Raw genomic sequence first — 15606 nt, 5'->3', positions numbered from 1 at the left:
AAACTGTTCTTAATTATGAACATATATATACATTTGGTCATATTTAGAGCATTTAAAATACGAATTTCAATACAATTTTCTAGTCCTGATATTTTAAAAACAACATGGTAGAAAATTGAAATTATTTCAAATATACTTAAAGAGGGAAGACATTAAAATCCGCTTGGTGATCCAATAGAAAAAAATGGACCTTACCTGCCAACACCAAGGGCATTGATGGTTCCCATACCAGCTGTGTAGCTCAGGGCAGTCTTCATGGTCGTGTTGAAGGGGTTGGGGGGTGGAGGGGGTTCTGCAGGGGGTCAATGATTTTGTCAATTTTCCAGCAGAAATATTAAACGTGAAAGTCAGGGGCTGCCAATCAGCCAATTAATTACATTTGAAATTAACAAAAATTAAATATTTTGTTGGCGTAAAACTTGTTTTTTTATGTAGCTGAAGGGAAGTGGGTAAAAAGGGGGGGGGAGGAGGAAAAAATAAGGGAAACTTTGACTTAGAGTTGTTTGTCTAAATCACATTCCCTACACCCTACTACGTGAAAATAAGAAAGGTTAAACAGAAAAATACAATATATTAGCTCAAATGAGATGCCTGTAAAGAAGTGAAATCCCTTTCTATAATTTTAATTGTTGAGAAAAAAAATAGTACCTACCAAACAATAAATTTAATGAAAGTGGCAGCGGAGGGAAATACTAAAACTTTATAATAGTAAATGAAACCAATGTTTGGATTACATTATTTGAAATTGAGACAAAAAAGAGGAAATAAACTAAGATTTTAATTTTTTTCAACCACAAAAAAAAACTGCCTAAAGGGGGACTTTGCACGAACGTTAGCAAGTGCTTTTAGGTACCTTCTAGCATTGAACCTGAGAAGTTTTTTAGTGTATATTCCAGGTCTTTGTTAAATATATTTATATGAAAAAACTTCAAGCAATTTTTTATGAAATATCATCAAATGTTTTGTACTCAGGTTTAATGCTTAAAATCACTTGCTTTTATTCGTGCATAGTCCCCTTTCGTGCAACAAATGTAAGATGACTGTGACAAAACCATTCCTTTCTTAACAGCTGCGCCAGCTCCGCTAGCAGCTCCGACCGCGGCAACAGAAATTGGAGGATTTGGTGGCCATGTGGTGGCACCCTAAATAGATAGATGGATAACCTTTGTCCTTTTATACATATTATACAGTAATAAGATTTTTTGTCAATATCTTAAGATTTCGATTGAATCCTCATCTTGGTCCCAGAATAGTTTTAGGCTATTTATTTTTAGATCTAAGTTTGGTTTTAGGGTATTTCCTATTCCATATCGCTTTGAATACCCTCTCCTCCCCTAAAGTGCCACTAGAGGCCTCTGGGGGGGTGTAGCGACAAGTGTAAATTATAATAAGTACCGCTTATAAAAATTACAAAAGTGTAGAATTTTGTTTAGAACCCGCGGTATCTGTTTACACTTGCAAAGTATTTTTCAATTTATCCCCAGATACTACTCGATACCAAGTAAGTGAAATATACACAAAAACATCTTGGTTCACAAAATTAAAGGATATGGGATAAAAAAATAATGCATTCAAAAGATGTAGAGATTTTTTAGTGAGGAGACAATGGGCTTTTATTTACACAAGTACCCTAAGTTTTATAATAACGTTTTCTCATTCGTTTACTTACTACTTTTGGGAATTGAGTGAATTTTGATTGTTGAGTGTTTGTTTAACCTTTAATTTTAATCTACTTAAGGGGTAATTTTGTGTATTATTGGGGATGTACATCAATTTATAGGTCATTGTCTTTTCCCTTTAGATCCCTCAAGTAATTTTGGTCAAAATTACTAATGTGATTAGATTTTTTATTTTAAAAGGGGTAAAATAGGGTTTTTCAAAGGTTTTAGAGGAGTATTCTAATGTATTCTTAAAAATCTTGAAAGGAATAAAATGAAGGGGTTTCTAACTTTGTAAGCAAAAACTTCTTTTAACCCCTAGACGAATTTTTTTTTCAATATAAATTTGAGAATTCATGAGATTTCAATGGCCACTGTTACAAAAACATATTAAGACAATAATAATTTTTTTTCAGTAACATATATCTGAAACAAAGCAACAACTGGTTTTTGCTTTTCAGGAATTATTGGGTTAAAGAGTTGATGACTTTAAACCAATAAATAATACAGTTTTAATGTTTTACAAATAAAACATTTATTCCTTTATTCTGTCGATGATAAGAAACAACAACATAGTCAGTGGTGTTTTTTATTTAAATTGTAATCTAAAATTGGCACTGAAGTAAAGAAATGTAAACAAAGACAGGGATCTAAAGGGATAAGACAATGGCCGATAAATTGATGTACATTCCTAATCATGACAAACAAAATTATCCCTTCTGTAGATTACAATTAGTGATTGGGCACTCAACTTGATGAACCAAACATAAAATTCATTATAAGTCTCCAGTTGTGAAGCCAATAAATAAGAAAATATTATTATAAAACTTTAGAGACTAGTGTAATAAACAGCCCTATGTCCCCTCCCTCCCTGAACCTAAGAAGTAATGTAAACATGTTTGTGTGCCAATTTCAATTCAACTTTATTCTAACACTGGATTGTTGGGTTGGACCAAATATAATTTTGAGATAAAAATAAACAGAAATTTTATGCATTTTGAAGCGAAACTTTTAGTATAATACCTAACAAGAGACAAAAAAAAATCTATCCTAGAATATAAAGTAGTAAAGGTTTATTATCTGAATGGCCTGCAAGTTTAGGGAAACTTTGTAAATGTATTTTGGTTTTAGGCTACTTTCCTGAACTTCCCCTTTGTCCCGTAGAGGGGCAAGCCAACTAGTTTATGATAAAACAAATGTTTTATCTGATTTAAAATACTTCGTGGCATGGAAAAAATATTTTTTTTGTTGGAATGCAGACTTGAAAAGTATATTTTCTTTTAATATAATTGTATTTAGTTAATAAAAGCCATATCCAATTAATAGGTAGCTAAACAGATATTTTTATTATATCAAAGATAAAAAAAAAGTCTATACATACTATAAAAGATCCATCCCTAATAAAGTTTTTAACAATACTAATGCATTTCTTTATAAGAAAAGAGAGAACAATAAGTTTACAAAAAGTACTATTTTTTTGTATTCTATCTTTTTAATAAATAAAAACTCTTCTTCTCTAAATTTTAAATACTCTTTAAACCTTTAATACTTTAAATTTGTAAATCCATCAATAACGAAGGGATCTTAAGGAACAAAAATATGGAAGTACATTCCCAAAGAAAGACGATAAACAAAATTACCCCTACTGTAGAATTGAATTATTGGTTAAAAAGTTTGGACGCTACTAGTTTAGAACCAACCAAAATTTAGCCAAAGTAGGTACCCAAAGTATTAAGCCAACGAACAAGATATCGTGGATATAAATCTTTAGGTACCAGTGTAATTTACAGTCCAACGTCCGCTCTCTTCCTTGCAACTACCGAACACGTAAGGACAAACTCTAAATATATATATTAACCTTGCTGCCTAAATGTAAAGTAAGAAAATCCTATTTGTTTGGTTTTAAATCCACGCGTAATCCTGAGATGGGCCCTATAAAATAGAAGAATTGGCAGCTCAAAAATAAATTTTTGTACGACTCATTTTTCACATTCAAGTAGTGTTCTAAAAGTTCATAGAATGGCTATTATAGAAAGTATTATCCGATTTTTAAGAATATAAGTTACTATTGAAGATCGTAGCTGTTTTTTCATTTCTTATATTTTTTAAGAATCAACTTTGGAGTTACTTGATAAAATAAAATAGACTAGGTTTTAGTCACGTTATCAGGGAAATGACAATGGACGATAATATTATCTTCCTTTCACTCAGCTTTAATCCTTTTGTGTCAAGTGAGAAATTCTGACAAATTACCATTCTTGCTTAAGATTTTTTTTAATTAGATATCTTTATATTTTAAGCCTGATTTATCAAACTTCTTTAGTGTACAGTTTGTACCTTTAGTTGGAATACTATCAAACGCTACTGTTTAGTCAAAATACAAAAAAAAAACATTTACTCAAAACTAATTTACCTTGTTGAGAACAATTGAGCCACGTACAACGTCATCTCCCATGTCCAGGAAGTAATGGTCCTTGGTTCCCTGAAAATATTTTTTTTCCTTTAGAATTGTTAGACATACCTTTTGTATGGATAAAACTAGATAATTGGATAAAATGCCAATTCGCTACTGTCATACCGTAAAAACATCAAAAAATTGTCCCCAGAAAAAAATTCTCAAAACTATTAAATTTTCCTTATTACATAATAAAACTAAAATTAACGCTACCCCCAGCCCCCTTTACTTTTTTTAAAGTGCCCTTTAAAGCGCTTAAAATAATTAAATGAAGTGAGAAGGTTGTGTAGAAGGTAGACCTAGTCAACCGATTTGTATCCTCGTAACAGGAAACCTTCTTGAATATAGTGGTAATTTTGTTTATTTGGAAGGAAGGGAGTTCTACCCCACCCACCATCCAAAAACAAAAGACGCTTTTTGAGACTCAAAATACAAAACTAAAGGAAAAATTTTGTTGAGGTTAAAAAACAAATATAAGGTGAATTTTAACCATTTTTCCTCTTATAATCACGATTATTAACGTTCCTGGAGACTAGTTGCTACGCCGCTGCTAATTTATTATAATGAAGGTAAAAGTTTGTAGATTAAGATAAGTGTCACTCTAAATGATACCTATTTAGCCTAATGTTCAAACTTTATACAATCATAATAATGTTCAGAGGTGCATACAATACAAATAATATATTTGGGGAGATTAACAGTATGGGTTAAGGTCACAAGATGAAATTATGTTATACCATTAGAGTAGAACACTAGAGATGAAAGGGGTTAAATAACTGTATGTCCCCATCCCAAGGACCTTGTGCCGACTCTCAATTGAAAAAATCAACCAACAGCCAAGCAGCAGAAAACAATTTGCTAGCAGACCAAAAAGGTCTTTGAAAAAGGGGGGATGTAGTTTTCTGTATATATATATAGTTATACCAATAACAAATGATAATTTCATAGGCAAAACATTGGGTTTTCTAAAATTTGAAGAATTAAAAAAAGAACATTTCGGGTAATTTAGATGTTTTTAATCTAAAACTGATTAGAGGGTAAACATATCAAGAAAATATTCATAGTCAAAGAAATTAGAATAATTTGCTGCTTCATAGAGACATCTAATGTTAATATTAAGTTTAAATCGCTCGTGTGTATAAGATAAAAACATTATGATAACTTTTTTTATTTACATCGTTTTACACATTTTGGGTATACATATTTTTATAGTCTGAAGTTTTTTTTTAAGTTTTAACAAACATTGAATATTCATTTACAACAAAAATCATCTAAAAAAATGTCTATAGTATTGTCTACATGGATTTCAGAATAACGGCTCACTTTTAGGAATATTATATTTTTTCTTTCTTTGTAGAGTGAATTTCACAGGGCTTTACTAGTAAAGGGGTTAAACGACCTCCCCAATAACAAAATCCTGACGGATCTAACGTAAAAATCCGTGATCGGTCCAGCGGTTAAAAAAGTCAGTCTTTCACAGTAGTTTATTTATCTAACCTCTCTATCTGAAATGCTGCTCTATTTGGTTCTCTCTATACTATAATTATGTAAACAAACCTGCATAGACAGGAGCAGCTTTGAGATATTGTTGGCATACAGAGTAGTTAATCTATCTATCCTTTCTGTTTGTAACGCTGCTCTCTAATTGGTTGTCTCTATAATATAAATATTTAAACAAACCTGCATAGACAGCAAAAGCTTGGAGATGTTGTTGCCTTACGGAGTAGTATATCTATCTATCCTTTCTGTTTGTAATGCTGCTCTCAATTTGGTTCTCTCTATACTATAATTATGTAAACAAACCTGCATAGACAGCATCAGCTTGGAGATGTTGTTGGCATACAGAGTAGAGGCTTGTGTGGGCAGGCGAGAGGGCAGGTCAGTCAAACCAATGTGGGTCACATTGTTATACACAGAAACCTAAAACATTAAATAACTGAAATGGTTGATCTGATTGCTTTTTATTCAGAAATACTTCAGACTTTTTAAAATTAGTTTTACTAGGAGGTTCACCAATAAATTTTTATCCCCTTATGATTTAAGACACTACCCATAAATTAAAGGGGGGCGTGCGAGTATTTTTGAATTGACACCCCTTTGAATGTTTTAGGGGTGTGTGTAAGGATAAAGGGGGGGGGGGGGCTTAATCCAAATTCTTATTTTGCCTGCCCAAAATGAATAAAAGAAACTGCTTGTATCAAATAAGGCAAAAACATGACCATTCCCTTTGACCTGTCTAAAAATATCTTATTTTCTTGTCTTAGATATATTCATACAGAAAAGCTTATGAAAATAAAAAAAAAACTTTACTCTCATATAATATAATTTTTTTAAGAGGGAGAGATTTGCCCTTATGTATTCTTAATGTCCTTTGACCTAAAAAGTTTCATGAAAAAACCGGTTTTAGATTAATTGTTATTTCATAATTTAAGTGAAAGAAAACAGGGGACAGGAGTTATATGTAGCCCTCCCCACAGGACAAGAAGGACCATGTCCCAATTTTGTATGGAGCCATTGAAATCAGGTATTACAATATACGTTACGAAAAATGACCGGTTTTTAAAATGGTCTAGCCCCCCCTGTAACGAAGTTGTAACCCTATTTTTTTGTATGTGTGATCTTTATATACATGTATAATGGTGTTTGTTGCGGTAAATTAGATCAAGGAACATTTTCCGACATTCAGCAGGCTTTGAAAGAAAATATTCAAAATGAAAAAATTCAGACCCTAATGTATTTTAAGTGAATTTTGGTTAAGCCGAAAAATCATAGATTTTGAGGTCTTGATACATACTTTTTGGGCTCAAATGACTTTTATGAGAGCTAGGAAGTCGGGTAAAGTGTCTATGGAAGCAGAATTTTATGCTGAAGATAAAACTTGACACAACCCCTATGCTTAATTAAATTTTACTATGTGATTTTTCGGCCTAAGTAAAATTTACTTTAAAAAATAAGGGTCTGAATTTTTTCATTTTGAATTTCTTCTTTTATAGCCTGCTGAATGTCGGAAAATGTTCTTTGATACATGTATATAAAGATCACACATTCCAAAAAATAGGGTTACAACTTCATTACGGGAGGGGCTAAACTATTTTAAAGACCGGTCATTTTTCTTAACGTATACTGTAGCGTCAGTAACACAGCAGTTTCCTATACAAAAGAACAAAAAGCACATTGCTAGCAGACGAAAAGAGTCTGCTACTTCGCTCAGGTAGTTATCTGGATTATGCAGTGTATAATATACACCTATTCTTATACATTTATAATTTTATATGTAGAAATAATAATAATCTTATCTGAATTAAATGCATAAAAATGATGTATTTAATCTCTTTACAGGAAGACAAAAATTCAATCGATCATTCTCAACTGTTTTGAAGAAACGTTTGTCTAAGAATAATATTCTTATACTAAGGAGTATGGAGCATATAATGCATACAAATGAGATACCACCTTTAGTTACAAAATACAGAAAAGTAAATTGGCCGAGATCTAGGTGTAATATTTGCATGTAAAAGCCAAACTGTCCAATGATTTTTTTCTATCCGTCTGTAAATTATAGCTCTGATCGTTAATTTTAACAAGTTAAGACACCTTTTAAACCTTTCCTATTTTTTTATTATAAAGATTTTTTTCAAAACTTATAATTCCTGGAGCAATTAGGCACAATAGTTTGATCAAAGTCCTTCTGTATTACATCCATTTTGTATATGTTATAAAAAAACATTTGAGAGCTAGAATTTTCATTCTTTGGTGAGCATTTTGGACTTTTCATTCAAAAATTGCACTGATACATAAAACCATTTAATTTGTCTATTTAATAGTTAACATTTTTAATAAATTAGGGATTAGTGAATGTAAAATGTGAAAATTTGCTTGGGCTGGAGTTTTATTATACTGATCAAATAAAGTTAACAAATATATCTGATTAAATCAGTCAATATATATAATATAAACATTTTATAAATATATAATATTTGTATTATCAAATTTCTACTTATTTATTTTCTTTTGGGTCTCTTTTAGATCATGAAATCTTATGGTAAAATGCGGAGATGATTGCCCAACCTTAAGATTAATAAATCTTAACATGGCTACAATAAAGTAAAAGAATAGAGGGGGCAGAGGTTAAATAACTGTATGACACTGACTATTTTCAATTAGGTCGTTGAGTATCACCCAATAGCGTGAGAAATATTTTACAGCCAAGTCACTACAAAGCAATTTGCTAGCAGACAAAAAAAGTCCCCACCACTGAAAACAGATTGTCTGGGTTATATGTTCATCTATACATATCTATTCATTATTGCTGCTGTAATTGTTTCTTCTACCAGAAATCTTTACCCATGGGGGAAAGACTTTGTAACTGTTTTATTAGAAAAGTTTAAGCAATTTATCATTTAGGTTGATGTCAGCTGTAAAGATTAGGCTTAGTTATTATTCCACCTAGTACATCCACTTACTTGTTGTCGGATAGGTGGGTTCAAATTTAAGCGGCCTAAGCTAGCTATTTGTTGCATCGTATTATAAACAGCTTTCCGCGGATATAAAAATTTTGAATTATATCCTTTTATTCTTATGGTTGTACATTTTTATATTCATAGAAAACTGGATATGATACAATGCTATACATAATTTTCAAGTATGGCTGAGAAACGATTTGATCGGTTTCGAAGCGATATTTGAAAAAAATTCCTCCTACTGCTGCTATATCAGTTTTTCTGATGACAAAAAAATAAGAGGGATTCCTTGGCTCCAAAAAGGCGCAATTTATTTCCATGCACAGTTAATTGGACTTTAATTAAGTCGTAAAATCAAAAAGTTGGTTGTCTGTAGTAAGTTAAGTAACATAATCATACTTTTTTTTTACCAAGGCATGATTTAGTTTTACACAAAAACAAGACCTTGGTTTGCTGTTTGTGCAGTTAAAGGTCATCAGATAAGATTAGATTTCATGAAAACTGGTGCCTTTTATAAATTAAAAAAAAGATGATTGACCTCATGAAAGACATTGCAAAGAGACTGTAACATCCCTATGTCTCCAAGGCCATAGAAATGACGAGAAAGTCAAAGTATAGAATTTTTAAATTGTTGGAAGTAGAGGACAAAAAATAATAATAAAAGCCTACCTCTCCGGGAGTGATGGTCTCAATGTTGCCGCCAGCCTCAGCCGCCAAGTCGACAACAACGCTGCCGGGCTTCATGTCGTCAACCATGTACTTCTTGATCAGGATGGGGGCCTTTCTGCCGGGGATCAGGGCGGTTGTGATGACAATGTCAACATCCTAAAAATGGGTTTTAATAAAAAAAAACTTAAAATGGTAGAACACATTAACAAAAGAAAATAAAGAATATGATTTAAGTCTCCAATGAGAACCGTCTTGGATTGTTACTATGTACAATTCAGATCTCCAAAAAAGTTGACCAATAATCTTTTTTTATATTTGGAATTTTAATACAGGATTTACTATAAAATAAAAACACTGCTAGATTTTATTATTAGAGAAGCTACTCTAAAATTCACTTACCCTATCCGTCAGTCCGTCCGTAACGCTATAGGGGAAATGCGATTTTCTCAACTTCTATTGAAGATAAGCAGCTGAAATTTTTAGTTAAGATTCTCTGTAAATCAAAGAGCATGAATTGTATAATTTACTTTGTCCATCAGTCTGTCGGTCATGCATAAAAAGACATTAAAGATATCTTCTCTATAATTCACTTTGTCTGTTTGTCCTGTAATGAAGGTTAGAAAGACTCATGGTTATAAGCGTTCTAATTTACCTTGCATTGGTCGTGGAACAGTTTCATTTCAGCCTCGATAAACTCCTTGGACATCTCCTTGGCATAACCTCCCTCGGTGGAGCCATCCTCCATAATGTCAACCTATACAGATAGATAGATAGATAAACTCCTTGGACATCTCCTTGGCATAACCTCCCTCGGTGGAGCCATCCTCCATGATGTCAACCTATATATAGATAAACTCCTTGGACATCTCCTTGGCATAACCTCCCTCGGTGGAGCCATCCTCCATAATATCAACCTATATATAGATAGATAGATAAACTACTTGGACATCTCCTTGGCATAACCTCCCTCTGCGGAGCCATCCTCAATAATATCAACCTATACAGATAGATGAATTCCTTGGACATCTCCTTGGCATAACCTCCTTTGGTGGAGCCATCCTCCATAATATCAACCTATACAGATAGATAGATAGATAAACTCCTTGGACATCTCCTTGGCATAGCCTCCCTCGGTGGAGCCATCCTCCATAATGTCAACCTATACAGATAGATAGATAGATAAACTACTTGGACATCTCCTTGGCATAACCTCCCTCTGTGGAGCCATCCTCCACAATATCAACCTATACAGATAGATAGATAAACTCCTTGGACAACTCCTTGGCATAACCTCCCTCGGTGGAGCCATCCTCCGAGTCCACAATGTCAACCTATACAGATAGATAGATAGATAAACTCCTTGGACATCTCCTTGGCATAACCTCCCTCGGTGGAGCCATCCTCCATAATGTCAACCTATACAGTTAGATGATAAACTCCTTGGACATCTCCTTGGCATAACTTCCCTCGGTGGAGCCATCCTCCATAATGTCAACCTATACAGATAGATAGATAGATAAACTCCTTGGACATCTCCTTGGCATAACCTCCCTCGGTGGAGCCATCCTCCATAATGTCAACCTATACAGTTAGATGATAAACTCCTTGGACATCTCCTTGGCATAACCTCCCTCGGTGGAGCCATCCTCCATAATGTCAACCTATACAGATAGATAGATAGATAAACACCTTGGACATCTCCTTGGCATAACCTCCCTCGGTGGAGCCATCCTCCACAATGTCAACCTATACAGATAGATAGATAGATGAATTCCTTGGACATCTCCTTGGCATAACCTCCCTCGGTGGAGCCATCCTCCACAATGTCAACCTATACAGATAGATAGATAAACAACTTGGACATCTCCTTGGCATAACCTCCTTCGGTGGAGCCATCCTCCACAATGTCAACCTATACAGATAAGATAGACAAAAATCTTAATCAATATGTTTTTAAAGGGGTAGTTGCACGAAGTGCATTTAAACTTGAACTTAGTGAACTGCTTATTTTTTTCTGTTCAATAGTTTAAACTACATCTTTAGGACATATTTTTGAAGGAATATAAATTTTCTACCAAATAGTTTTAAAAATATAATTTTCTTTTTGGAAATATGCAACATAAATGGTTGTCCTGTTTTCACAAAAAAACAGCATGATGACTATTTTGGCGGTGCCTAATTGATTACTATTTATTGTAATACAAAATTATATATGTTAGATGGTATTCTTGTGACTTATGCTCGATATCAAACTTTTCAAATGCACTTTATGCAACTATCCCTTTAATTTCCAGTTCCTATTATTATTAGATAACAAATAAGCAAGGCTAGTTTTCATAAAAACCGATGAATGTTTAAAATGTGCTTAATTGTACACTTACAGACATAGAAATCTCGTAGAAGTTATTTTTAAAACTTACAATTTGACATACAAAACAAAGAAAAAGTGCAAAAACCCTTGTAGGTTCTTAGGCCATACCAAACAGGCAATCGAAATCAAATCTAGTTGATGGCTGACAAGCCAAGTAAAGATTAATTATTAGTTTTAAAGGGAAATTTTAACTTAATTTAGCTCAAAGAAAAAAGGCTTAGAAAAAAATACCCAATAAGAAAAAAAATCAAAGAAAAAAACATACTAAACTTTATAACATTATAAAATCAACTGTCATTAAATTAACGAATAGGTAATAGGTATACAACGATATATTTTATCTAAAATTCTTTAATAATGACTAACCTCCAAAAATTCAGCTCCCATAGATTCAACTTGTTCCTTGACGGCAGGTCTCACATCAAAAGCTCTAAATAAGTAAGTAGGTATTTCTGCCTCAAAATTTGCCTTCTTTTAGTTAAGTATCTATAGCTCTTAAGTTTTTAAGATAATTCTAAAATTAAGTCGGTTGGTTTAAAGCACCAATTCAATACTAGACATATTCTCTTTTCATTTAAACAAGAGGTAAGTCATTTTCTAGTAAATCCCGTAAAGGTGTGTGTTATAAGGCCAAAAAATAGTAGTAGAACGATAAGGTGCTCTATATATTTGTATTCCCTATTGAATAGAACAATAGGGAAATTTTTTTTTTTTGATAACCGTACCTGGAATATCTTTAAAAAATACGAAATTTCTATCAAACGCTTTGTTTGGCTCAAACTGACAAAAATTAAAAAAAAATATAATTATATTAATAATGTTTTCTATAGGTACAAGGTAAAGGTTAAGAACAATCTATACCATTAAACAAAGGAAGAAGCCATTCTTTACAGGTTGATTTATTCAAGGTGACAAAAATTAGTTTTATGTTTGTGGAATTTCATGTTTGTTTGCTTTGAAGTAGAAGGTTTCAATGTGCATTGTTTTATTTCAATTTCACTACAGCGAACAACTACCTTCTTATATAGATTGTATATCTGAATGTTTTCAAAATTGTCTGTATGTAACTTGTTGTGTTGGTTTGTTTCACTAAGTCATTGTATTAATGATTTGTTAAAGTTTCATTTTAATGTTCACTGCTCGTACAACCTGTAAAGAATGGCTTCTTCCTTTGTTTAATGGTATAGATTGTTCTTAACCTTTACCTTGTACCTATAGAAAACATTATTATTATAATTATATTTCTTTTTAATTTTTGTCAGTTTGAGCCAAACAAAGCGTTTGATAGAAATTTCGTATTTTTTAAAGATATTCCAGGTACGGTTATCAAAAAAAAAAAAAATTTCCCTATTGTTCTATTCAATAGGGAATACAAATATATAGAGCACCTTATCGTTCTACTACTAATTTTAGGCCTTATAACACACACCTTTACGGGATTTACTAGAAAATGACTTCCCTCTTTTAAACATATCAAAGACGCAAAAAGTTTTTTTTTTATAATTTTGCTTGCCTAACTATCAATCTATCTATCTATTACCTGACAATAGCACCCATGTTCTTGGCTTGACCGACAGCCGCCAGACCAGCAACACCGCCACCAATGACTAGAACCTTTGCTGGGGGCACCTTACCTAGAAAATTTAGGTTTTATAATAATTTGGATCATGGAAACAAAACGAAGCAGGGGGTTTCGTCGTATTTACACAAATATTAATAAAAAGCTGCATTGGGATACAGACCTTTTATTAATGCTAGTGTAAAAGATCTGGCCTAATACAAATGAAACGTAAAGGTTTACAGACAATAATTAAGTTTGGTCCCTTGTCCCTATTTTATCACTGAATAACTTACCAGCAGCTGTGATTTGACCAGTGAAAAATCTTCCAAAATGATTGGAGGCCTCAACCACAGCACGATAACCACTGATGTTAGCCATAGAGGACAGAGCATCAAATACCTGATAAAACATACATTACTAGTTGCTTGAGAGAGTGGACAATGGACTGTTTATTTCTTAAAGTTTTGTAAAAACGTTTTCTTAGTAGTTGACCTAACAAATAAAGGGACTTTTTCCTGAATTCTAATTGGTTGGTTTATTAAGTTGAGTGTTCAAACGTTTCAACCACTAATTTTAATCAACAGAATAGGTTATTCTTCAGGGAAAGTATCCTTCTCGAAATACTAATCCATACAAAGCTACCTAACAATTATAATCATGATTGTTGTAATGTCTATTTACAGAAATAATATCATTAATAAGAACTCCATACACTGTTATGACCTTGGCAACGCATTTGATAACCATAATTTGATTTAAGATATATACCTAATATTTGAGTAAAATTGTTGCATAGAACAGAATCTCTAAAGGGATAGCATAAAAAGTTTTTAAAAGATTTAAATTCATGTATTAGGTAATAGGAGAATTTTAAATATAAATTATGATTTACTTTTTTACTAAAATCTTTATCTTTAAGTTGAAACTGTTTTCACCCTTAAAGAATAGGATCTTAAAGAATAGGACAATAGACTATAAATTGAAAACCATCTTAAATCAAAATAAACAAAATAACCCCTCATATATAAAAATTATTAGTTATAAAGTAACAAAAGGGGGGGGGGGCGGTTAATGCAACCATCTCGTAATCAATGTATAAATTGCACTTAGAATTCGAATTTCGATCTGAAATTTTGCATGAGTAATCCTTGGTAGGTCTATTTTCCCTAAATCGAACAAAAAGTTGGAAAAGTAACGGCTGGCAGTACCATGAGTACCAAGGATTACTCATGCAAAATTTCAGATCGAAATTCGAATTCTAAGTGCCATTTATACATTGATTACGAGATGGTTGCATTAAAACTCCCCCCCCCCCCTTACATTGGTAATAATCATAAAACCTGGGTACCAGAACTCCCTCCCTGGATTTTACCTGAGCTCTTGAGATTCTTGGAACGCAGTCCATACCAAAAGCAGTCAGCTTCTTGGCGGCTAAAGCCTTGATGAGGTCTGGATTCTGGCCGGGGTACAGGAAAGAGTACAGGGTACCCTCATCCCTAAAATAGAGTACAAAATAAAAGCCTTGATGAGGTCTGGGTTCTGACCGGGGTACAGGAAGAGTACAAGTTGGACTCATCCCTAAAAAAAAAAAAAAAAAAAAAAAAAAAAAAAAAAAAAAAAAAAAAAGAGTACAAATCTTTTGTAAAGGAAATTACGAAAGAATAAAAATTCACCCCTAAGAACTTCGTTGTATGATAAATAATAACACCATTATTGTAACACAATAGTCGCCCTTTTTCATGTGAGGGGGGGGGGGTTGTGGGGTTGAATTTCTAATAAGAAAAGTAATCACCAGAAAATGTTCTTGTTTGTTATTAGTGAATATTCAATATTGTATGAACACTGAATAAAACCATTCTAGTTTATTATTTATTTGTGTATATTGTGAGAAAATGATTAAATAAGATTAATCCAGACAGGGATTAGAGGAAACTTAAGTTTACATGAAAACATAACCAGATTTAATTTTGTTTTGGGTTATTTCTATACCTTTCCCCCCTTTCACTCTCCTTATTCTGCATAGGGTCATTTTTTTCGAGTAATTCCTGTAAAGTTGTGTGTTAGTGTTAAGTCAAAGGCTCCTATTAGGTCAAACTGTAATAATAAAAGAGATTTTACAAAAAGATTTAGGTTGATACCTATATCAACAAGCCCAAACTACTACGCAAAATTTGATACTGAATTTCATTTCCTATAAGTGTTATTTGACATAACATTAAAAAAATCTCTCTGGACAAGGCCAATTTTAAGAACCATATATTCCAGAGTAAAGCATTCTGTTGAATACACAAAACATATTTATTATGGTTCATTTCATTCTTAACATTATAGAGTAATACTAGAGTGATACCCAAATATACAAAAAATATTTTTTTATTTTTTATATTATGGAGGAATACTGGTTATTTACTAATATTTGTTCTTTTTTGCAT

At 32.5% G+C, this 15606-nt stretch overlaps 1 protein-coding gene across 2 annotated transcripts in view; it reads right to left on the bottom strand.

Moving 5' to 3' along the window:
* Positions 1-15606, bottom strand: part of LOC145304530 (NAD(P) transhydrogenase, mitochondrial-like) — a 76667-nt gene that overhangs the window by 43928 nt on the left and 17133 nt on the right. Inside the window, exons 7-17 of one of the 2 annotated variants that reach the window (XM_080146429.1) lie at positions 14547-14670; positions 13468-13573; positions 13154-13247; positions 11980-12043; positions 11121-11154; positions 9895-9962; positions 9243-9398; positions 5917-6033; positions 4072-4140; positions 1060-1142; positions 196-294 (exon numbers count right to left, since the gene is read on the bottom strand). In XM_080146429.1, coding sequence (XP_080002555.1) covers positions 196-294; positions 1060-1142; positions 4072-4140; positions 5917-6033; positions 9243-9398; positions 9895-9962; positions 11121-11154; positions 11980-12043; positions 13154-13247; positions 13468-13573; positions 14547-14670 — 1014 coding nt within the window. Of the gene's footprint in view, positions 1-195; positions 295-1059; positions 1143-4071; positions 4141-5916; positions 6034-9242; positions 9399-9894; positions 9997-11120; positions 11155-11979; positions 12044-13153; positions 13248-13467; positions 13574-14546; positions 14671-15606 lie in introns of both variants that reach the window. The other variant, XM_080146427.1, reaches the window with a different exon arrangement.

The sequence above is a fragment of the Acartia tonsa genome, chromosome 13 (assembly GCF_053477335.1).
Source record: "Acartia tonsa isolate MP-2025a chromosome 13, ASM5347733v1, whole genome shotgun sequence".
Lineage (NCBI taxonomy): Eukaryota > Metazoa > Arthropoda > Copepoda > Calanoida > Acartiidae > Acartia > Acartia tonsa.
The sequence above is the reverse complement of the archived record's forward strand: the minus strand, read 5'-3'. Positions and strand labels throughout refer to the sequence as shown.